This window comes from Pristis pectinata, chromosome 12 (genome assembly GCF_009764475.1).
Source record: "Pristis pectinata isolate sPriPec2 chromosome 12, sPriPec2.1.pri, whole genome shotgun sequence".
NCBI lineage: Eukaryota > Metazoa > Chordata > Chondrichthyes > Rhinopristiformes > Pristidae > Pristis > Pristis pectinata.
In genome coordinates this window covers 52,813,178-52,837,728 of record NC_067416.1, presented here as the reverse complement: position 1 = coordinate 52,837,728, position 24,551 = coordinate 52,813,178, and the positions used below count along the sequence as shown (strand labels likewise).

The window sequence follows — 24,551 nt, the reverse complement described above, 5'->3', positions numbered from 1 at the left end:
CCAGATCTGGAGGGGAGGGGGAGCAGGGGGAGGGCGGAGGGGAGAGGGAGGAGAGAGGGAAGGGGAGGGGAGAAAGAGCAGTGAGGGAGCCGGAACTGCCCCAACATGACGTCCCGTGAAGCTTCTGCAGGTCCGCACTGGATCCAAAGCCCCACCTCAGAGCCCGGGTGTGGATAAACCCCCCGCCCCGGCACTCCGGTCCTACCTGCCGCCGGGAGCCGTGCGTGGGGAAGGTCCCGTCCTTGGGACCACACGCTCCGTGCAAACACAGGGAACTACACCCGCTGTAATCCGGGGGCGGAACATACCGCGGAGGGAGAGGCTGGGGGTGGGGGGAGACGGTGGGTCGGGAGAGGCTTGGGGGGTGTTGGTGAAGAGGCTTGGAGGGTGGGGGGGGGAGACGCTGGAGGGGGAGGGGAAGAGAGGGGGAGAGGGAGGGGGAGAGGAGGGGAGAGGGATGAGCGGGGGAGGGGAGGAGGGAGGGAGGGGATGGAAAGAGGGGAAGGTGAGAGGAGGAGAGGGGAAAGGGGAGTGGAGGGAGGGAGGGGAGAAGAGGATGGGGGCGGAGAAGGGGAAGGGGAGGGAACGTTTCTCATGGAGGAAGAATCCAAATTTTCAGCGGCATGGTTTTGGGCTGAGGGGTCACCTGTTGGTGATAAGGAAAATTCTGTCACTTTTCCATCAATCAGAGAGACAGGGTGAGAGAAGCATCTACAAAATACATTGCAGTCATTCCCAGTTTTGAAAGCATCTCCTTAAACTCTGATCATCAGGCACCGATCTCAAAAGGGCAGAATCTTTCCCCAACCTGACTTGGGAGCGGTTCCTCAGTTATTGTATTCAGGACAGAAATCAATTAATTTTTTTGAGGTGGTGAATGGGGGAATCAGGTAGGACAATGAATGAGGCACAGGATGTGTCAGGACAGTCCTGTATTGCAGTGACTCAATTGTGTGACATTCAGCCCATTGAGAACAGCCCCATGTCGAAAAGAGCTGGGAGTAGCACAGTCATGTAGCGGTTAGCGTAACGCTATTACAGCGCCAGCGACATGGGTTCAATTCCGGCCGCTGTGTGAAATGATATTTTATGTTCTCCCTGTGTCTGCGTGGGTTTCCTCCGGGTGCTCCAGTTTCCTCCCACATTCCAAAGACGTACAGGTTGGGAAGTTGTGGGCGTGCTATGTTGGCACCAGAAGTGTGGAGTAAATTGTGGGCTGCCCCCCAGAACACTCTATGCAAAAGATGCATTTCACTATGTGTTTTGATGTACAAGTGACTAATAAAGATGTATCAAATCTTAAAAAAAAAGTAGAGTTAAACACCATTACTCTCTCCCCGAGGCTTGATGGATGGGGAATGTCACAGAAAGATACAGCACAGAAACAGGCCGACACAGTCCACAACTCCACACTGATCCCACATTCATCCTTTTTTTAAAATTCTCCCGACATTCTTGTCAACTCTCCCCAACTTCTCCCACTCACCAGGGGCAATTTACAGCAGCCAATCGACCTACCAACCAGCATGTCTTTGGGATGTGGGAGGAAACTGGAGCTCCTGGAAGAAATTCCCAGTCACAGGGAGAACCCCCACACAGTCAGTACCCAAGATCTGGATTGAATCTGGGCTCCTGTCACTGCAAGGTAGCAGCTCTATTAGCTGTGCTGCTCTAATATCTGGGACAAGACCCCTGCTGAGCTGTTGTCTTTGCCATCAATCTGCTGAAAGTCCTGCAGGAAATTCCGGGGGAAGCTCTTCACCCACACAGTTCAACAATGTGGAACGTGTCACCACACGGAGGGATGGAGGTGAACTACAGGAATGCATTGAATGGGAAGCCGAATGAGCACAGAGCTCGTAGAGCTGCTGCCTCACGTTGACAATGTTCAATCCCGACCTCGGGTGTTGACTGTGTGGAGTTTGCACCTTCTCCCTGTGACTGTGTGGGTTTCCTCCCACATCCCAAGAAGTGTGGGCTGAAAGGTTATTAAAGTCCTGTAAATTGTCCCTAATGTGTGGGTGATTAGTAGAATCTGCTGGTGGTGGGGGTGAAGCAGGGTGTGGTCAATGCAAATGTGGGCAGAATTTTAAAAATGTATTAATGTAGGATCAGAATAAATGACCGGTTGATAATCAGTGCAGACTCAGTGAGTCAAAGGGCCCATTTCTGTGCTGCATCTCTCTATTCTCTGAATATTCATACTGAGTGAGATGGGGGGAGGCTGGTTGGGAGCAGAAACACTGGAAGGCACCAGATGAGCTGAATGGCCTCTCTTTCTACTATTCATTGTGTGCATTGCAGAGACAGGAAGGGCCTTAGATAAAGTGTTTCAAACAGAACTGCTTTATTTTAATCAGAGATCCAGAACATTGAACTCTAACTCAGTTAAAGAGATTACAAAAGAAAATCAACTGTTCCCAATGCCCAGGGTTCAATCCTGGGTGAGATCAGCAGCGTCGACAGAATCTGACCCCAGTGAACACCTGCAACACTTCTGTGAATTTGCGTAGATTTCAGTAGCAGTGATGGTTGTATATTGAGCATACAGCACGTTTAATCTTTCTCTGCAGTGTGAATTCGCTGGTGTTGCAGCAGGCAAGATGACCAAGGGAATCCCTTCCCGCACTCAGAGCAGGTGAACGGCCTCTCCCCGGTGTGAACCCGCTGGTGCTTCACCAGATTGGATGACGTAGTGTATCCCTTCCCACATGTAGGGCAGGCAAAGGGCGTCTCCCTGGTGTGAACACGCTGGTGTCTCATCAGGCTGGATAACTGAGTGAATCCTCTCCCATGGGTTGAGCAGGAAAACATACTCTCCCCAGTGTGAACTCGCTGGTGTCTCATCAGGCTGGATAACTGAGTGAATCCTTTCCCACACGTTGAGCAGGAGAACGGCCTCTCCCCAGTGTGAACTCGCTGGTGTATAATCAGGCTGGAAAACTGAGTGAATCCTTTCCCACACGTCGAGCAGCTGAACGGCCTCTCCCCGGTGTGAACTCTCTGGTGTGTCAGCAAATGGGATGACCGAGTGAATCCCTTCCCGCACTCAGGGCAGTTGAACGGCCTCTCCCCGTTGTGAACTCTCTGGTGCGTCAGCAAATGGGATGATCGAGTGAATCCCTTCCCGCACTCGGAGCAGGTGTACGGCTTCTCCCCAGTGTGAACCCGCTGGTGCATCATCAGGCTGGAGAACTGACTGAATCCTTTCCCACACGTTGAGCAGGAGAATGGCCTCTCCCCAGTGTGAACTCGCTGGTGCGTCGTCAAGCTGGATAACCGAGTGAATCCTTTCCCACACGTTGAGCAGGAGAACGGCCTCTCCCCAGTGTGAACTCGCTGATGTCTCGTCAGGCTGGATAACAGAGTGAATTCTTTCCCACACGTTGAGCAGGAGAACGGCCTCTCCCCGGTGTGAACTCGCTGGTGTATCATCAGGCTGGATAACTGAGTGAATCCCTTCCCACAAGTTGAGCAGGAGAACGGTCTCTCCCCAGTGTGAACTCGATGGTGTGTCATCAGGCCGGATAACTGAGTGAATCCTTTCCCACACGTTGAGCAGGTGTACGGCCTCTCCCCAGTGTGAATTCGCTGGTGTCTCATCAGGTTGGATAACTGAGTGAATCCTTTCCCACACTTTGAGCAGGAGAATGGCCTCTCCCCAGTGTGAATTCGCTGGTGTATCATCAGGCTTGATAACTGAGTGAATGCCTTCCCACACGTTGAGCAGGAGAATGGTCTCTCCCCTGTGTGAACTCGCTGGTGTGCCTGCAAGTGGGATGACTGAGCAAAGTCCTTCCCACACTCCAAGCAGGAGAATGGCCTTTCCCCGGCACGAACTCGCTGGTGCATCATCAGGCTGGATAACTGAGCCAATCCCTTAGCACATGCTGAGCAGGAGAACGGCTGTTCCCCAGTATGATCACGCTGGTGTGTCAGTAGGAGGGATGACTGAAGGAAGCCCTTCCCACACTCAGTGCAGATACACGGCCTCTTTGTGAATTTGTTGGTGCATCAGCAACTGGAATGACCGAGTGACTCCCTTCCCACACTCAGAGCAGGTGAACGGCCTCTCCCCAGTGTGAATTCGCTGAAGCTGTGTTTGAGATTCCCATAAATAAATCCTCTGCTTGTTGTATCCTGTAAAAAAAATTTACAAAAGGCATCAATAGGTACAGGACAGCATTTCAGCTGAGATTTTAGTCTCTGCAGCGAGCTGTTATAATAATGACAAACACAAGCTTGAGGAACAACGTCATCTTCCATCTGGGAACATTGCAGCATCCAGACTGGCATCAAAATCTCGAGTTGTCTTTCCATCTATAATCAGAATGGGCCATTTCTGCCACTTCCGTTTGTTCTACCCATTGCCTCCCTCACCGACTCTGCCAATAAAACTCAATGTGTTTTCTGTCTTTCACTGTTAAATGGGGTATCAAACCAAAAACGTTACCTCTTTCTGCATGTAGAGACACAAGAGACTGCAGATACTGGAAATCTGAAGCAATACATAAGGGAGCTGAAGGAACTGAAAGTGGGTCAGGCAGCATCTATGGAGGGAAATGGACAGTCAATTTTTGGGGTATTGGTGGTGTTGGACTTGGCGATTGCATTGGTGTTGGTTTATTATTGTCACTTGGACCAAGGTACAGTGAAAAACGTGTCTTGCATTCCAATCGTACAGGTCAATTCATTACACGGTGCAGTTACATTGAGTTAGTACAGAGTGCATTGAGGTAGTACAGGTAAAAACAATGACAGTACAGAGTGAAGTGTCACAGCTAAGGAGAAAGTGCAGTGCAGGTAGACAATAAGGTGCAAGGTATCAACAAGGTAGATTCGTGATGTCAGAGTCCATCTGACCGTCTCAGGGAACTGTTCAATAGTCTTATCATCGTGGGATAGAAGCTGTCCTTGAGCCTGGTGATACATGTCCTCAGGATCATTGAACGTGAACGGTAGGTGATTAGACTCACTTGTTGGAGATTGTCATTGTGTGGCAGTTTTGTGGTCCAAATGTTATTTGCCACTTAATATTCCAGAATAGAAGTGTTAGATACCATTCTGTATCCAGACAGAATAGAACATGTTCTCAGTGGCAGAAGAAGCCGAGGACATTGAACACAGTTGAGTCGTAAAATAACCAGAAGTGCCAAGGAATTTTGTTTCTTCAACACAGTGTAAAATGACACAATTTAGCCACATGGGTAAATTACTGCCTGACCTGTGGAATTGTCCAGCAGTTTCTGGTTTTACTTCAGATTCTGACATCAGCAATTTCTCTTTAAAAACATGACAAAGAGAATGTTTCCGATTGAGAATGCCTCAGCAACCTTGGCCTCACCCTTAGTTTACAAACCTGTCAGTGATCGAGATGAATGAGGGCAGGTAGAGAGAGAGAAATCAAACATAAAGAGATATTTCATTAACTGTGAAACACATGCTGCAGCTGTTGTTGGAACCACAGGCCTCGGCAACAGTTCTGGCCCACATTTCACAGCGTGAACGTTGCCTCGTCTCCAACTGCCTTTGTTAGTCTGTTAACCAGAAAGGTCGATAAAACATAAAGCGAGGCTCGGGTTGCCTCAGTGAAGCCAATCAGAGATGCTCATTTTTCCCCATCTGTTCCCCCCCCCCATCTATCCCTTCCCCCCAACTGTCCCTCCCTCCCAACTATCGCTCCCTCCCTCAATGTCCCTCCCCACACCTCCATCTAACCCTCCCCCAATCCCCCATCTATCCCTCCCCCACCCTCCATCCACCCCACCCGAACACCCCGTTTATCCCTCCCCAACCCTCATCTACCCCTCCCCGACCCTCCGCATCTACCCCTCCCTCACACCCCCATCCATCCCCCCCTCCCGCACACAAACCTCTCTGCAAGTTGCTTTTGCTCTCTCCCAGGTCTAACGGAAGGGTCTCGGACTTGAAAACTTCCCTGTTTCTCTTTCCACAGACGCTGCCCTCACCTGCTGAGGGCTTCCCGCACTCACTGGGTTTGCTTTGATTTCAAGCAGGAAAGTGCCCGGGTCCCCCGTGTGGAGCGGGAGGGGGAAGAGGAGAGAAAGGCCGGGACTGCTCAGTGTGGCCGCCCGCAGTGATCCTGCAGCCCGCACGGATTCTCACCCCAACCACGGGCCGGACCCCGGACTCGATCAAACTTCCGGGTCCATTGTGGCGCGCAAATGACGTCACCCCTATTGCGCGCCTGCGCTGTGGGCTCGCTCACTTTAGCCAGAGCGCTTTCTCGGCCGCGGTGGCTCTTGGGTAAATTCGGCTGCCATGCGAACCAACCTGAACAGCGCCTTTAAACAGCTTCGTTCTCCACCGCAAATCATTCTGCCGACAATAACTGTGTGATGAAGGAAACACTGTTGTCAGTCTGTGCACGGAAAGCTCCAGAGATCTATCCTCTGATTTACAAACGATGTCCCTGAGTTATCTCATCAGGAGACACAACATCAAGCAACCTATTCAGACCAGACAAAGCAGAAAATGTCAGGGAATCAGCCAGGGGTCCTGCTCCCCGTCACCGCCCAGTGACCTCTGGGTTCGAGAGAGAGGGGGAATCAGCCAAGGTTCCTGCTCCCCATCACTGCTGTGCAGAAAACCCCACCTTCAGCTGTGCCTCACCAGAGGAACTAATTTGCCTGTGTTTGGGACAACAAATACACAGCACACACACAGGTCGCATTCACCCACAGAGCAGACTGGTGAATTATTCTGAGACAACTCACCAAGTTGTTTGTGCGGGAATGCATTGAAAACCAACCTGCTCGCTCCGACCCACGCTGAATGGACAGTGTTCAGGAGCAAGAGCTCCTGCTGGTTCCCCCTCTCTCTCTGACCCCAGGGTCACTGGGCAGTGATGGGGAGCAGGAACCCCGGCTGATTCGCCCTCTCTCTCTAACACAGTGCTCCTTGAGGCAGGAACCCTCTCTCACCCACGGGTCACTGTGAGTAACTGGGAGCAGGAATTTGTGCTTGGCTCGTTCTGAGCCAGATCCCAGAGGGATTGCCCACAGATCGAGGGCCCAGACACGATGGATGCAGACACGGACTCTGTATCTGGGGACAGAACGGGCACCTGATGTGTCTCCTTGCACTCGATGTGACGTTTTCAACTCCGCTGTTGATACCAGATTCTGCGGAAGCTGTTGGTGAGACCGGACCGGGATCATGTGTGTCGCTCCGGTTGCCATTCTGCAGGAAGGGTGTCATGTGCAGGGACAGGGTTCACGGGGATGTCGCCGGGACCGGAGGGCTTGAGTTATAAGGAGAGACTGGGCAGGCTGGGTCTGTTTCCCCGGAGCGTAGGAGGCCGAGGGGGCCTTATCGAGGGTTATAAAACCACGAGGGGTGTGGATAAGGTGGATGGTCACAGTCTCTCTCCCCCCCCCCCCCCCCCCCCCCCCAGGGTTAGGGGAGTCTAAAACTAGAGGACAGAGATTTAAGGTGAGAGGGGAGAGATGTAAAGGGGCAACTTTTTCCACCCAGAGGGTGGTCCGTATGTGGAACGAGCTGCCAGAGGAAGTGGGTGAGGCGGGTACATTAACAACGTTTGGGAGACATTTGGACAGGTCCGTGATGGGAAAGATGTAGAGGGATGGAGGCCAAACGCGGACGGATGGGACCGGCTTAGTTGGCAATGCACCAGCTTGTGAGGCCTCACTTGGAGCACTGCGTACAGTTCTGGTCTCCCTGTTGCATGGAAGACGTGGTTGAACCGGAAAGAGCACAGAGGGAGACTTACGAGGATGTTGCCAGGACCAGAGGGCCTGATTTACAGGGAGAGGTCGGTCTTTGTTCCCTGGAACGTAGGAGAATGAGGGGAGACCTTATAGAAGTGTTTAAACTTACGAGGGGCACAGATAAGGTGGACGGTCTTTTCCCCAGGGTCGGGGACTCCAAAACTTAGAGGGACATTGATGTAGGGTGAGAGCAGAAAGGGACCCGAGGGGCTACTTTTTCACCCAGAGGGTGGGGAGTGTGTGGAACGAGCTGCCGGAGGAAGGGGCAGAGGCCGGGACAATGACAGCATTTAAAAGTTACCTGGACAGGACGGTGAACAGGAAAGGTTTAAGAGGGGTATGAGACAAACACAGGTAAATGGGACCAGCTTGGAGAGACAGCTTGGTCAGTATGGACCGGTTGGGCCGAAGGGCCTGTTTCCCTGCTGTGTAACGATGATTCTAAGAGTAGGGGGCATGGTGATTAGGGATGAAATAAACAGGAGATGTGCTCAGGAACAAATAAAAAAGGGAGATTGGGGGGAGGGAGGAGATGGGAGCTTGGGGTGTGGGAGGAGATGAGGGGTGTAGGGGAGATGGTGGGAGTGGGAGGAGATGGGGGTGTAGGGAGAGGTGGGGGGTTTAGGGGGTGATGGGGGGTGGGGGGCGGGAGGATAGGGGTGGGGGTGGGAGGAGATGGGGGTGGGGGTGGGAGGAGATGGGGACGCTGCCTGAAATGTGGTGAGGGGCAGAATACGACCCACCATATTGTTGAGGGGCAGAGTCCCAGTCCGCCATGTTGGTGAGGGGCGGGGTGAGACCCGCCATCTTGGTGAGGGGCGGGGTGAGACCCGCCATCTTGGTGAGGGGCGGGATCGCGTCACATCTGCCAGTGGTTTCACCTCCTTCCCGGCGCTGCCGCCTGCAGCCGCAGGAGGTGCAGCCCTTGTCCCTGCAGCTCCTCCCTCCCCACCGTCCCGGGGCCCGAACAGCCTCCCAGCTGAGGCGCAGCTTCACCTGCAGCCGCGCCAACCTGGTCCCACACACTGGGTGCTGCCAGTGTGTGCTCCACAGAGTCAGAGAGCAACACAGGGGTTCCCCGGGGAGTGTGTTAATATTTACAGGGGGTCCCCGGGGTGTTAATATCTACAGGGGGTCTGCGGCAGTGTTTATATTCTCGGTGAGTCTGTCAGTCCTGCTGTGGATTCGGTTTCCCGTTCTCTCCCGTTACCCTCCACATCCACCCGCGCTCCATAACCACCCCGTGATTTCGCTGTGAATGTGCGCTCCTGCTGATGTCGGGAGGACCACAATATATCGTGCAGATGATCTCTGGAGAGACGAAGCCTTGGTAAATGACTCTGCGGGTGTTTGCACTCAGGCTGCAGATAAATCGGACATGATTTAAACTTTATTTGTTTGCTGTTAATTTTCAAGTTGCTGTTTGCTGCACATTTAGTGTCACCTGTAGCTCAGCACAGGTCTGTCGCTGTGTAACACCGGGGTACAGCACCGGTGGGGACAGGTCCGTCGCTGTGTGACGCCGGTGTGCAGTATGTCTGTGTGTGTGTGTGTGTGTGTGTGTGTGTGTGTGTGTGTGTCTGTGAAGCAGTGACGCAGGGGGCAGAGGGTCCCCACAGTCCCACGGAGAGCGGCTCCCACTCACACACCGCTCTTCCGTTGTGGGTTGACGTTGACGTTGGGGACACAGTTTCCCGGGATGGAGGAGAGCAGGGATTTACTCTGCGGGTGGGGAAGGAAGGAGCAGGGAGGAGGGGGAGGGGAGCAGAAATACTTACACATTAATATTGGACTGGTCACATCTCAGCTTCAAGACCAACACATCTCGGGTATCTGGGGGTACTGGGAGGGAGAGAGAGACAGAGAGAGAGACAGACAGAGAGACACACACACAGAGAAAGAGAGGCAGAGACAGAGAGAGATACAGAGAGAGACACACAGAGAGAAAGAGAGACAGAGAGAGGGAGACACAGAGAGAGGAACTGAGAGTGGGTGACGGTGTCAGGGACAGATCGATAACACTCAGTCCGTCCCCAGTACCTCACGGGGAGAGAGAGAGTGGGTCACGGTGTCAGGGGCCGATGAGTTTACTCACCAGCTTTTCCAAAGCCCTTGTGATTTCAATATCGGCCGGACAAAGTTCGCTGCCAATCGACTATTGCAGCAACCCGTGTTCTCTGGAGATCCGTGTGAAGGGGAAGAGAGTTGATGCACAAGCAGCAAAGACGAGAAGTCTGGACTGTGGGCTCTGGACACGGGCAGTGACCCTGAGAGTCTCCGCACCTCTGATGATCTTTGGCTCCTTCAGGCCGTCACTCTCTGTTGCCCCCGAGCTCATCGCCTCCGATCAGCCCTGGACTGCTTTCTCTGCCCACCGACTCCTCAGGTAAATCCCCGGCCTCATCCCCCCAACTCCCCCTCCCCTCCGCGTCCCTTTGAATGCCCTGCCCCAGCCGCCACGCCCGGCCCCTGTGCTGCAGGACTCCGGTTTGATCCGCCTGCTCCACAACGTGCGGTTGTGTGAGCCCGCTGAGGGTTTACACGGCTGCAACACCACTTCCTGACTTTCGTGCCCCGTCCCCGACCGATGAAGGCAAGTGTGCCCGATTGGTGACCCATAGAACATCGAACACTACAGCACAGTACAGGCCCTTCGGCCCACAATGTTGTGCCGACATTTTATCCTGCTCTAAGATCTATCTAACCCTTCCCTCCCACATCGCCCCCCATTTCTCTATCATTCATGTGTCTAAGAGTCTCTTCAATGTCCCTAATGTATCTGCCCCCACAACCTCTACCGGCAGTGAGTTCCACGCACCTACCGCTCTCTGTGTAAAAAAACTTACCCCTGACATCCCCGTTATACCTTCCTCCAATCACCTTAAAATGATGTCCCCTCGTGTTAGCCGTTGTCGCCCCGGGAAAAAGTCTCTGACTGTCCACTCGATCTGTGCCTCTGTTCATCTTGTACACCTCTATCAAGTCACCTCTCATCCTCCTCCTCTCCAAAGAACCCTATCAGGCTTGTGAGGCAAGATCTTCCCTTCACAAAGCCATGCTGGCTGTCCCTGATCAGTTCATGATTCTCTAAATGCCCATAGATCCTATCTCTAAGAATCCTTTCCAACAGCTTGCCCACCACAGATATAAGGCTCACTGGTCTATAATTCCCTGGACTATCCCTACTACCTTTTTTGAATAAGGGGACAACATTTGCCACCCTCCAATCCTCCGGTACTGTTCCCGTGGAAAATGAGGACTCAAAGATCCTATCCAAAGGCTCAGCAAACTCCTCGCTCGCCTCGCGGAGCAGCCTGGGGAATATTCCGTCAGGCCCCGGGGACTTATCTGTCCTAATATTTTCTAACAGCTCCAACACATCCTCTCTCTTGATATCAACATGCTCTAGAACATTAACCTCACCAACACTGTCCTCAGCGTCATCAAGGCCCCGCTCCTTGGTGAATACTGAAGAGAAGTATTCATTGAGGACCTCACCCATTTTCACAGCTTCCAGGCACATCTTCCCACCTTTATCCCTAATCAGTCCTACCTTTACTCCCGTCATCCTTCTGCTCTTCACATCAGTGAAAAATGCCTTGAGGTTTTCCTCAACCCGACTCGCCAAGGCCTTTTCATGTCCCCTTCTTGCTCTCCTCAGCCCCTTCTTAAGTTCCTTCCTGGCTACGCCATATTCCTCAAGAGACCTATCTGATCCTTGCTGCCTCAACCTCATGCATGCTGCCTTCTTCCTCCTAACTAGATGTTCCACCTCTCTTGTCAACCATGGTTCCTTCACCCTGCCATTCTTTCTCTGCCTCACCGGGACAAATTTATCCCTAACTCCTGCAAGAGATCCCTGAAGAATGACCACATCTCTTTCGTACATATCACTTCAAAAATGTCATCCCAATTCACACTCACAAGTTCTAGCCTTAAAGACTCATAATTTGCCCTTCCCCAATTAAATATTTTCCTGTTCTCTTTGCTTTAATCCTTGTCCATGACAATGCTAAAGGTTAGGAAGCAGTGGTCACTGTCCCCCAAATGCTGACCCACTAAGGGATCTGTCACCCGACCTGGTTCGTTACCTAATACCAGATCTAACATGGCATTCCCTCTAGTCAGCACAGAATCAACATACTTGACAGGAATCCATCCTGGACACACTTAACAAACTCTGCCCTGTCTAAACCTGTGTCTGAGTGGGTTTCCTCCGGGTGATCTGGTTTCCTCCCACATTCCAAAGACGTACGGGGTGGGAAGTTGTGGGTGTGCTATGTTGGCTCCGGAAGTGTGGGGGCACTTGCGACTGCACTGCAAGGTAACAGCTCTATAAGCTGTGCTGCTCTAATGTCTGGGACAAGATCCCTGCTGAGCTCTTGTCTTTGCCATCAATCTGCTGAAAGTCCTGCAGGAAATCCCGGGGTAGCTCTTCACCCACACAGTTCAACAATGTGGAACGTGTCACCACACGGAGGGATGGAGGTGAACCACAGGAATGCATTGAATGGGAAGCCGAATGAGCACAGAGCTCGTAGAGCTGCTGCCTCACGTTGACAATGTTCAATCCCGACCTCGGGTGTTGACTGTGTGGGGTTTGTACCTTCTCCCTGTGACTGTGTGGGTTTCCTCCCACGTCCCAAGAGGTGTGGGCTGAAAGGTTATTAAAGTACTGTAAATTGTCCCGTATGTGTGGGTGATGAGTAGAATCTGCTGGTGGTGGGGGTGAAGCAGGGTGTGGTCAATGCAAATGTGGGCAGAATTTTACAAATGTATTAATGTAGGATCAGAGTAAATGACTGGTTGATAATCAGTGCAGACTCAGTGAGTCAAAGGGCCCATTTCTGTGCTGCATCTCTCTATTCATCTGAATATTCACACTGGGTGAGATGGGAGGAGGCTGGTGTGGAGCAGAAACATTGGAAGGCACCAGATGGGCTGAATGGCCTCTCTTTCTACTGTTCATTGTGTGCATTGCAGAGACAGGAAGGGCCTCAGATAGTGTTTCAAACAGAACTGCTTTATTTTAATCAGAGATCCAGAACATTGAACTGTAACTCAGTTAAAGAGATTACAAAAGAAAATCAACTGTGCCCAATGACCAGGGTTCAATCCTGGGTGAGATCAGCAGTGTTGACAGAACCTGACCCCCGTGAACACCTGCAACACTTGTGAATTTGCGCTAGATTTCAGCAGCAGTGATGGTTGTATATTGAGCATACAGCATGTTTAATCTTTCTCCGCAATGTGAATTCACTGGTGTTGCCGCAGGTCAGATGAGCAAGGGAATCCCTTCCCACACTCAGAGCAGGTGAATAGCCTCTCCCTGGTGTGAACTCGCTCATGTGTCATCAGGCTGGATCCTTGAGTGAATCCTTTCCCACACATTGAGCAGGAGAATGGCCTGTCCCCAGTGTGAACTCTCTGGTGCGTTATCAGGTTATTTAACTGAGTGAATCCCTTCCCACACTCGGAACAGGTGAACAGCTTCTCCCCAGTGTGAACTCGCTGGTGTGTCAGCAAATGGGTCTTATCCGTGAATCCTTTCCTGCACTCGGAGCAGGTGTACAGCCTCTCCCCAGTGTGAACTAGCTGGTGTGTCATCAGGTTGGATAACTGAGTGAATCCTTTCCCACACGTTGAGCAGCAGAATAGCCTCTCCCCAGAGTGAACTCGCTGGTGTGTCAGCAAATGGGATGAATCAGCAAAGCCCTTCCCACACTCCTGAGCAGGAGAATGGCCTTTCCCCGGCATGAACTCGCTGGTGCGTCATCAGGCTGGATCACTGAGCCAATCCCTTACCACACATTGAGCAGGAGAACGGCCGCTCCCCAGTATGAATTCGTCGTTGTGTCAGTAGGAGGGATGACTGAAGGAAGCCCTTCCCACACTCAGTGCAGATACACGGCCTCTTCTCTTGGAATTTGTTGGTGCATCAGCAATTATAATGATCGAATGACTCCCTTCTCACACTTGGAGCAGGTGAACGGACTCTCCCCAGTGTGAATTCGCTGATGTTGTTTTTGAGATTCCCATAAATAAATCCTCTGCCTGTTGTATCCTGTAAAAAATTTACAAAAGTCATCAAATGGTACAGGATAGTATTGCAGCTGAGATTTTAGTCTCTGTAGCGAGCTGTTATAATAATGACAAACACAAGCTTGAGGAACAACGTCATCTTCCATCTGGGAACATTGCAGCATCCAGACTGGCATCAAAATCTCTGGTTGTCTTTCCATCTATAATCAGAATGGGCCATTTCTGCCACTTCCCTTTGTTCTACCCGTTGCCTCCCTCACCTACTCTGCCACTGAAATTCAATGTGTTTTCTGTCTTTCACTGTTAAAAGGTGTATCAAACCCAAAACATTCCCTCTTTCTGCAGATGGAGACACAAGAGACTGCAGATGCTGGAAATCTGAAGCAATACATAAGGGAGCTGGAGGAACTGAAAGTGGGTCAGGCAGCATCTATGGAGCGAAATGGACAGTCAACGTTTTGGGTCTTGGTGGTGTTGGACTTGGCGATTGTATTGGTGTTGGTTTATTATTGTCACTTGTACCGAGGTACAGTGAAAAACGTGTCTTGCATACTGATCCTACAGGTCAATTCATTACACAGTGCAGTTACATTGCGTTTGTACAGAGTGCATTGACGTGCCAAGAAAGCTCAGCAGCACCTCTACTTCCTCAGGAGGCTAAAGAAATTTGGCATGTCCCCTTTGACGCTCACCAACTCTTATCGATGCACCATAGACAGCATCCTATCCAGATGCATCACGGTTTGTTACGGCAACTGCTCTGTCCAGGACTGGAAGAAACTGCAGAGCGTTGTGGACACAGCCCAGCGTATCACGGACACCAGCCTCCCCTCTTTAGACTCTGTCTTTGCCTCTCGCTGCCTTGCTGAAGCAGCCAGCATAATCAGAGACCCCACCCACCCGGGTCATTCTCTCTTCTCTCCTCTCCCATCAGGTAGAGGATACAGGAGCCTGAGGGCAGGTACCACTAGGCTTAAGGACAGCTACTACCCCCACTGTGATAAGCGTTTTGGCGCTGCAAGATCTCCTTTGTTTTGTCTCTCTCTCTCTCTCTCTGTCTCCCCCTCTCTCTCCCAATGCTCTCCCGGCTGCCGGATCGAACACCCGACCAGGCGGCGACGCTGTGGCCCTTCCCCCGGCAGAGACATCGCCTTTGCCCCCGCTCCAGCCTCCTCTCGCCGCACAACTGAAAACTCCATTCACCCAGCTTGACTGAAGGCTCCTCCGTTCGGAAGCCGGAACCAGCTCCTCCCGCCGCAGAACCGCACCTCCCGTCTGCATTAAAACAGGACAATCCCAGAGCAGGAGGGACAAGCGGCTGAGCACAGCGGGGCAGGCAGCAGCGGTCCCGGCAGAGGGGGAAATCGTGTCGGGCCCTGCGTCAGATTTTGCTCAAGGCCCGGGACCCAGATCTGGGGGGGGGAGGGGGAGCAGGGGTAGGGCGGAGGGGAGGAGAGAGGGAAGGGGGAGGGCTGAAGAGAAGCAGAAGGGCAGGGGAGGGGAGAAGAGCAGTGAGGGAGCCGGGACTGCCACAAGATGACGTCCGTGAAATTTCTGCAGGTCCGCACTGGATCCAAAGCCCCACCTCGGGGCCAAACACCACAGCCCGGGTGTGGATAAACCCCCCGCCCCGGCGCTCCGGCCCCACCTGCCGCCGGGAGCCGTGCGTGGGGAAGGTCCCGTCCTTGGGACCACACGCTCCGTGCAAACACAGGGAACTACACCCGCTGTAATCCGGGGGCGGAACTGACAGCGGGGGGAGAGGCTGGGGGTGGGGGGAGACGGTTGTGGGGGGGGTGTTTTAGACACCCCTACCCTGGGAGGGGGGTGGGTGGAGAGAGACAGTGACCGCCCACCTTATCTACACCCCTTGTGGTTTTATGAACCTCTATAAGGTCCCTCCTCGGCCTCCTTCGCTCCGGGGAAACAGTCCCAGCCTGCCCAGTCTCTCCTTATAACTCAAGCCCTCGGGTCCCGGCGACATCCCTGTGAACCCTGTCCCTGCACATGACACCCTTCCTGCAGAATGGCAACCGGAGCGACACACATGATCCCGGTCCGGTCTCACCAACAGCTTCCGCAGAATCTGGTATCAACAGCGGAGTTGAAAACGTCACATCGAGTGCAAGGAGACACATCAGGTGCCCGTTCTGTCCCCAGATACAGAGTCCGTGTCTGCATCCATCGTGTCTGGGCCCTCGATCTGTGGGCAATCCCTCTGGGATCTGGCTCAGAACGAGCCAAGCACAAATTCCTGCTCCCAATCACTCACAGTGACCCGTGGGTGAGAGAGGGTTCCTGCCTCAAGGAGCGCTGTGTTGGAGAGAGAGGGGGAATCAGCCGGGGTACCTGCTCCCCGTCACTACCCTGTTAACCCTGGGTTAGAGAGAGGGGGGGGGGAATCAGCCGCAGTTCCTGCTCCCCATCACTGCCCAGTGACCCTGGGGTCAGAGAGGAGGGTGGGGTGGAACCAGCAGGAGCTCTTGCTACGTAACATTGTCCATTCAGCGGGGGTCGGAGCGAGCAGGTTGGTTTTCAATTCATTCCCGCACAAACAACTTGGTGAGCTGTCCCAGAATAATTCACCCGTCTGCTCTGTGGGTGAATGCGACCTGTGTGTGTGCAGTGCGCTTGCATCATTGTGATAGCGGCTCTTTGTTGTCCCAAACACAGGCAAATTAGTTCCTCTGGTGAGGCACAGCTGGAGGTGGGGTTTTCTGCACAGTTGGGATGGAGAGCAGGAACGCCGGTGATTCTCGCCCCCCCCCCTCTCTCTCTAACCCAGGGGTCACTGGGCAGCGACGGGGAGCAGGAAACCTGGGTGATTCCCCCTCTCTCTCTCACCCAGGGATCACTGGGCAGTGACGGGGAGTCAATCGCGCGAAGAGCGGGGCCATGCTCTTCGGCAGCTGGACCGACCGATCCAACGTCCCCTTCACCGTCAGGCCTGACTACCTGAAGGTGCTGGGGATCTGGTTCGGAGGGGCCGGGGCGTGCAACAGACATTGGCGGGAGCAGATTGGGAAGGTAAAGCAGAAACTGGGACTGTGGGAACGGCGCTCCCTATCGATAACTGGGAAGAACTTGGTCATCAGGTGTGAGGCGCTCTCAGGGCTTCTGTACTTGGCGCGGGTGTGGCCTGTTCCTCGCTGCTCTGGCTTGGGAATCACCTGCGCCGTCTTCCGGTTCATCTGGGGATCCGAGATGGAGCAGATCCAACGGGCCACCATGCACAAGTCCCTGGACAATGGGGGTGAAGGTGTCCCCAGTGTCACCCTCCTCCTGATGACCAGCTTCGTCTGTGGCTGCATCAGGCTGTGTGTGGAACCCAAGTATGTGGGCACCAAGTGTCGCTACGCACCGAGGTTCTACCTGTCCCTGCTGTTGCGAAGGATGGGCCTGGCCACATGGCGTCCCAGTCAGCAGGACGCTGCCGTGCTACCTGTCCTTCCTGGAAAAGTTCTTCCAGACCAATACCTTTGACCATGAGTCCATCAGGCAGTGGTCAGCACGGAACATCCTGCAGACACTGCAGGAGAAGGACTCAATGGATAATGTGGGGTGGTTCCCTGAGCAGACTGTCCAGACCATCTGGCAGAATGTCTCATCGCCAGAACCCACCAACAAGCACCAAGACCTCGCTTGGCTGCTGGTGAGAGGGGCCCTCCCCGTCATATCCTTCCTGTATGGTTGGAACCTCACTCCCAGTGCGCGTAGCCCCCAGGAGGACTGCGCTGGGGACGAGACAGTCGCCCACCTCTTTGCGGGCTGTAGGTTAGTGAGGAGGGTGTGGCGAAAGATGCAAGGGTCCTCGTCACGGTTCATCCCCAGCAGCAGCGTAACAGAGGATTCTCTGATCTACGGGCTGTTCCCGGGGATACACACACAGACGGACATCCACTGCTGCTGGAAGGTTATCAACTCGGTGAAAGACGCCCTTTGGTCTGCCCAAAACTGGTTGGTCTTCCAGCACTGCGAGATGTCCGTAGGGGAATGCTGCCGGCTGCCACATTCCAGGCTGCAGGAGTACGTGCTGAGGGACGCACTGAAGCTGGGCGCAGCCAACGCAAAGGCTCGGTGGGGAAGGACTACAGTTTAGGGTTCTTCTGCCACTGGAGAGGGAGGGGAGGGGACAGGGGGAAAGCCCCTAAGTATTGTAAATACGGGACCGGGTAGCTTCCAGGGAGCCACACGTGTGGCATCGGTGCTGTTTTTCTATATAAAAAGGTAACACTAATGAATGATTTGTACAAGAATGTAAAGGTTTGCACTGTTTTGTAATTGTATATAGTTTGTCTTTTATTAAGAATAAAGTTTATTTTGTAAAAAAAAAGCAGGAACCCTGGCTGATTCCCCCTCTCTTTCTAACCCAGGGGTCACTGGGAGGTGACGGGGAGCAGGAACCCTGGCTGATTCCTGACATTTTCTGCTTTGTCTGGTCTGAATAGGTTGCCTGATGTTGTGTCTCCTGATGAGATAACTCAGGGACATCGTTTGTAAATCAGAGGATAGATCTCTGGAGCTTTCCGTGCACAGACTGACAACAGCGTTTCCTTCATCACACAGTTATTGTCGGCAGAATGATTTGCTGTGGAGAACGAAGCTATTTAAAGGCGCTGTTCAGGTTGGTTCGCATGGCAGCCGAATTTACCCAAGAGCCTCCGCGGCCGAGAAAGCGCTCTGGCTGCAGTGAGTGAGACCACAGCGCAGGCGCGCAATGGCGGTGACGTCATTTGCGCGCCACCTTGGACCCGGAAGTTTGATCGAGTCCGGAGTCCGGGGTCCGGCCCACGGTTGGGGTGAGAATCCGTGCGGGCTGCAGGATCACTGCGGGCGGCCACACTGAGCAGTCCCGGCCTTTCTCTCCCCTTCCCCCTCCCGCTCCACACGGGGGACCCGGGCACTTTCCTGCTTGAAATCAAACAAAACAAACCCAGTGAGTGCGGGAAGCCCTCAGCAGGTGAGGGCAGCGTCTGTGGAAAGAGAAACGGGGAAGTTTTCAAGTCCGAGACCCTTCCGTTAGACCTGGGAGAGAGCAAAAGCAACTTGCAGAGAGGTTTGTGGGGGGGGGGGGGAGGATAGATTGGGGTGGAGGGAGGGGTAGACTGGGGTGGTGGAGGGAGGGATAGATATGGGGGGAGGGATAGCTGGGGGTTGGATAGATGGGGGTTTGGGAGGGAGAAATAGATGGGAGAGAGAGATCGATGAGGGGGAAAAAGGAGCATCTCTGATTGGCTTCAGTGAGGCAACCCCAGCCTCGCTCTATGTTTTATCGACCTTTCTCGTTAATAGACTAACAAAGGCAGTTGGAGACAAGGCAATGTTCACGCTGTGAAATGTGGGCCAGAACTCTTGCTGAGGCCTGTGGTTCCAGCAACAGCTGCAGCATGTGTTTCACAGTTTAATGAAATGTCTTTTTGTGTTTGATTTCTCTCTCTCTCTACCTGCCCTCATTCATCTCGTTCACTGACAGGTTTGTAAACTAAGGGTGAGGCCAGGGTTGCTGAGGCATTCTCAATCGGAAACGTTCTCTCTGCCCTGTTTTTAAAGGGAAATTGCAGATGCCAGAATCTGAAGTAAAACTGGAAACCTTGTGACCTTCAACTTCATTGTCTATCTGCATTGCACTTTCTCTGTCACTGTGACACTTTACTGTCTACTGTTATTGTTTTGTTTTTACCGGTACTACCTCAATGCACTCGGTACTAACTCAATGTAACTGCACTGTGTAATGACTTGACCTGTATGATCAGTACGCAAGACATATTTTTCACTGTACCTTGGTACAAGTGACAATAATAAACCAATACAATCGCCAAGTCCAACACCACCAGGACCCAAAACATTGACAGTCCATTTCCCTCCATAGATGCTGCCCGACCCACTTTCAGTTCCTCCAGCTCCCTTATGTATTGCTTCAGATTTTAGGAATCTGAATTCTCCTGTGTCTCCATCTGCAGAAAGAGGGAATGTTTTGGGTTTGATACCCCTTTTAACAGTGAAAGACAGAAAACATTGAATTTCAGTGGCAGAGTAGGTGAGGGTGGCAACGGGTAGGACAAAGGGAAGTGGCAGAAATGGCCCATTCTGATTACAGATGGAAAGACAACCAGAGATTTTGATGCCAGTCTGGATGCTGCAATGTTCCCAGATGGAAGATGACGTTGTTCCTCAAGCTTGTGTTTGTCATTATTATAACAGCTCGCTACAGAGACTAAAATCTCAGCTGAAATACTGTCCTGTACCTATTGATGACTTTTGTAAATTTCTTTTACAGGATCCAACAAACAGAAGATCATTTCATGGGAATCTCAAACACAACATCAGCAAATTCACACTGGGGAGAGGCCGTTCACCTGCTCTGAGTGTGGGAAGGGATTCACTCAGTCATCCCACCTGCTGACACAGCAGCGTGTTCATACTGGGGAGGGACCATTCTCCTGCTCAACGTGTGGTAATGGATTGGCTCAGTCATCCAGCCTGATGACGCACCAGCGAGTTCATGCCGGGGAAAGGCCATTCTCATGCTCAGAGTGTGGGAAAGGCTTTGCTCAGTCAACCACATTGCTGACGCACCAGAGAGTTCACAGTGGGGAGAGGCCGTTCTCCTGCTCAACATGTGAGAAAGGATTCACTCAATTATCCAGCCTGATGACACACCAGCAAGTTCACAGCGGGGAGAGGCCATACACCTGCTCCGAGTGTGGGAAGGGATTCACTCAGTCGTCCGGCCTGATGAGACACCAGCGAGTTCACACCGGGGAGAGGCCGTTCTCCTGCTCAACGTGTGGGAAAGGATTCACTCAGTTATCCAGACTGATAATACACCAGCGACTTCACACTGGGGAGAGGCCGTACACCTGCTCCGAGTGCGGGAAGGGATTCATTCGGACGACCCACTTGCTGAGGCACCAGAAAGTTCACACCGGGGAGAGGCCGTTCATCTGCTCGACATGCGGGAAGGGATTCACTGAGTCATTTGAGCTGCTGATACACCAGCGAGTTCACACCGGGGAAAAGCCGTACACCTGCTCCGAGTGTGGGAAGGGATTCACTCATTCGTCCGATTTGCTGACACACCAGAGAGTTCACACTGGGGAGAGGCCGTACACCTGCTCCGAGTGTGGGAAGGGATTCACTCAGTCATCTCAGCTGCTCATACACCAGCGGGTTCACACCGGGGAGAAGCCGTACACCTGCTCCGAATGTGGGAAGGGATTCACTCATTCAACGCATTTGTTGAGACACCAACAAGTTCACACTGGGGAGAAGCCGTACACCTGCTCTGAGTGTGGGAAGGGCTTCACTCAGTCGTCCGGCCTGATGACACACCAGCGAGTTCACACAGGGGAGAGGCCGTTCATCTGCTCGACGTGTGGGAAGGGATTCTCTCAGCCATCCTACTTGAAGACACACCAGCGAGTTCACACCAGAGAGAGGCCCTTTACCTGCCCTACATGTGGCAAGGGATACACTACGTCATCCAGTCTGGCGAGGCACCAGCGAGTTCACACTGGGGAGAGGCCGTACAAATGCTCTGAGTGCGGGAAGGGATTCAGTGATTCATCCCATTTGCTGAGACACCAGCGAGTTCACACTGGGGAGAAGCCGTACACCTGCTCCGAGTGTGGGAAGGGATTCAATCAGTTATCCAACCTGATGACGCACCAGCGAATTCACACTGCGGAGAAAGATTAAACATGCTGTATGCTCAATATACAACCATCACTGCTACTGAAATCTAGCACAGATTCACAAGTGTTGCAGGTGTTCACGGGGGTCGGATTCTGTCGACGCTGCTGATCTCGCCCAGGATTGAAACCTGGGTGATTGGGCACAGTTGATTTGTAATCTCTTTAACTGAGCTGGAGTTCAATGTTCTGGATCTCTGATTAAAATAAAGCAGTTCTGTTTGAAACACTTTATCTCAGGCCCTTCCTGTCTCTGCAATGCACACAATGAACAGTAGAAAGAGAGGCCATTCAACCCATCTAGTGCCTTCCAGTGTTTCTGCTCCACACCAGCCTCCTCCCATCTCACCCAGTATGAATATTCAGAGGAATAGAGAGATGCAGCACAGAAATGGGCCCTTTGACTCACTGAGTCTTCACTGACTATGCACAATGCAGGGAAATTGCTGGATGTGGCATCAGTCAGGGTGTCGTCCCGAAATCAATTTTCCCCTTCTGTCCGCTGTAAGTAACACAGTGCCACGAGGTCAATTCAAACAAATACCTTTATTAGCAGTGCACCGCTAGGAGAATTCTCTTCAGCATTCACTGAGAGTCGTTTCCCGAGTTTTCTCCGCACAAGGGGCAGACAGACATTTATACAGGAATTGTCACGCACATCCCATGCAAACGGCGCTGCGAGTTTCGGTCAAGCTATGGAGATCCCAAGACAGCTATCACACCTCTTGTCTTAGTATAATTGAGTTATAATCAAGGCTTTCAAAGGCAGGTATCACCCTTCATTGTTCAGACCAAGCCTTTACCTCGATGTTAATTACACTCAGTATCGCCACCGTCTGACATATCAGAATGGTCCGTTACCCGAAACAAAGGCAGTTAACATACTTAACATTCCAACCTAACTAGTGGGTCAGCAGCTTGCTAGTCCTTGCTAAAGAAATATAAATGCATATATATATATTTTTGTTTGCCAGTTATAGGTATGGTTGCAATTCTTAACCCTTCACTTCCTCAATCCCTCCTTTTTATCATTTCATGATAAACTCGAGCGGCGCCGAGAACGGGGCCGAGAGCTTATTAATAAGGACCTTGGAACAGGTATTTAGACAGGCCAGCACCACTCAGCATACTATTATAATCACGATTAGTTCCACAGCTTCATGCAGCAGGTATGATGCCCACGACCCTCCCAGCAGCCACCCCAACCAACTTGTCCCTCCTGTAAATCCCTGTCTAAAGCTATCTACTTGCATCTGAATGTCCTGAATGACATGGGAGATGCTGTAGGACTCGGCTTTCACGTTGGTGATACATTTGTCCCCAACTATAGCACATACTCCTCCTTGCTGAGCCAGCTGGTAGTCCACAGCATAACAGGTCTGCTGGGCATAAAGTCGAAGCTCTGCCAGTTCCCGGTTCACCGCCTTCAGGCCCTCCATAGTACTGTTTCCCAGTGCAGCCAGTTCACAAATAAGGTAGTTCCGGTTGTTTGCGGCTATAGTTCCTGCCGAACCCCCCAGAGAGAGAGTACTCAGGAATCCACGGCCTAACGATGCTAAGGGAGATCCCAATGACATAGGATCCCTCCAATCCTCACGGAACTCCTCACTAACTGACCGCACCACAAGTCTTCATCGGACGTAAGCCTTCTGGGGGCAGGGGCCCGTGACCGGCCCGATCGTTCCTATTGCAAACCAGGCTGGCAGAGTGGGGAAGACTGTGGTGTCAGTGCCATTAAAGAGGAACACACACCCTTCCTTAGCCCGGTAGCAGGTTACATTTCCCGATTGCCGTGGACTGGGCATTTGAGAATACCAAGAGATCCCAGCAACATTCCTCCCATGCTCCCTCAGGTAATTCTCCCTGGTTAGCCATTCTAAAGAGACATTAGACAATCTCACGTGGGTCCCGTTCCGTTCCCCACAAACCCATCTCTCTCCTGCAAGTAACGTAACACACCTAGTGACAGCGCACCCACAGCTAAACCATCCCCCTTTAAACCCACAATTCCTCTCTGTACAAGTAGTAGTGGCACATGCCATAGTATGCTGTACAATCACTAGCCCACAACCCCACCCTATGCCAGTGAAGCAGTGAGAGAAGGACTTGTTGTGGGCTGTACTACTAGGTCCTGTTACTGTTCCTTGCAAGCATTTACCCGGCAGCACCCTCCTGTAAGTTCCCATCTGCCCAACACACTTTGTTTTTGAAAATTCATACTTTAAGAGGGCCCTGGGGCTCCAGCTTGGTGTGGCTACAAGAAGGCCTTCCACTGACTCTGCCAAGTGGTAACAAATGGTGCGATTCCCATGTAGCTGCATATGTACTTTGTAAAACAAATTATCCTCCAAACCCCACACAAGAGTACTGGTAATGGTGAGGAGTCCGAATTTAAAAAGTATTAGCTTTCCTCCGGTGGCCATTGTTTACAGTCACTTATATGAATCCAACGTTCCTGGCCTTTTACTTTCACGGCTGTCGGTGTTTGGAGTAGTATCTGGAAGGGGCCTTTCCATTGAGGTCCCAGTTTAGGGCGCTCCCAATCCCGTATCAGTACCTAGTCTCCGATTTCCAGGTCAGGCAATTCTGTGTTCTGCCCTTCAGGTGGTTTAAAGGCACTCTCCACCTGCGAATGAAGAAACTTTAAAGAGGACGTAAGTTGTCTGAAATACCTTTGTAGTTCATCCCCCATGATATTAAGGTCAACCTGTGTGGGGGTTTGGGTGGCGGCGTCCCATGGGGTTCTTCCCGGACGCCCATAGACGATTTCGGCAGCCGATACCCCGGTGGCTGTGTGGGGGGTGATTCTCATATGGTATAATGCTAAGGGGAGAACCTTCAACCAGTTTAGACCTGTTTCTGACACTAATTTGGTTAGTTTATTCTTAAGGGTGCTGTTAGCTCTCTCTACTACACCCGCTCATTGAGGGTGGTAGGTGCAGTGGAACTGCTGTTCGATATGCAGTGCCTCGCACAATTCCTTATTTATTTTCCCTGTGAAGTGGGGGCCATTGTCAGAACTTATCCGTCAGGGTACCCCAAACCTTGGTATGACCTCTGTAAGCAA

General features: G+C 52.3%; 1 protein-coding gene and 3 pseudogenes across 1 annotated transcript in view; 2 read left to right on the top strand and 2 right to left on the bottom strand.

Moving 5' to 3' along the window:
- Positions 1–21,687, top strand: part of LOC127576569 (zinc finger protein 229-like) — a 184,706-nt gene extending 163,019 nt beyond the window's left edge. The window contains exon 2 of the mRNA XM_052027120.1: positions 20,071–21,687. Within this exon, the coding sequence (XP_051883080.1) occupies positions 20,277–21,491 (1,215 nt within the window). The 5' untranslated portion in view covers positions 20,071–20,276 and the 3' untranslated portion in view covers positions 21,492–21,687. The remainder of the gene's footprint in view (positions 1–20,070) is intronic.
- Positions 1–24,551, bottom strand: part of LOC127576415 (zinc finger protein 850-like) — a 244,464-nt pseudogene that overhangs the window by 37,743 nt on the left and 182,170 nt on the right.
- LOC127576853 (zinc finger protein 271-like) overlaps positions 1–24,551 on the top strand; it is a 312,902-nt pseudogene that overhangs the window by 163,173 nt on the left and 125,178 nt on the right.
- Positions 2,296–24,551, bottom strand: part of LOC127576414 (zinc finger protein 585A-like) — a 204,422-nt pseudogene continuing 182,166 nt past the window's right edge.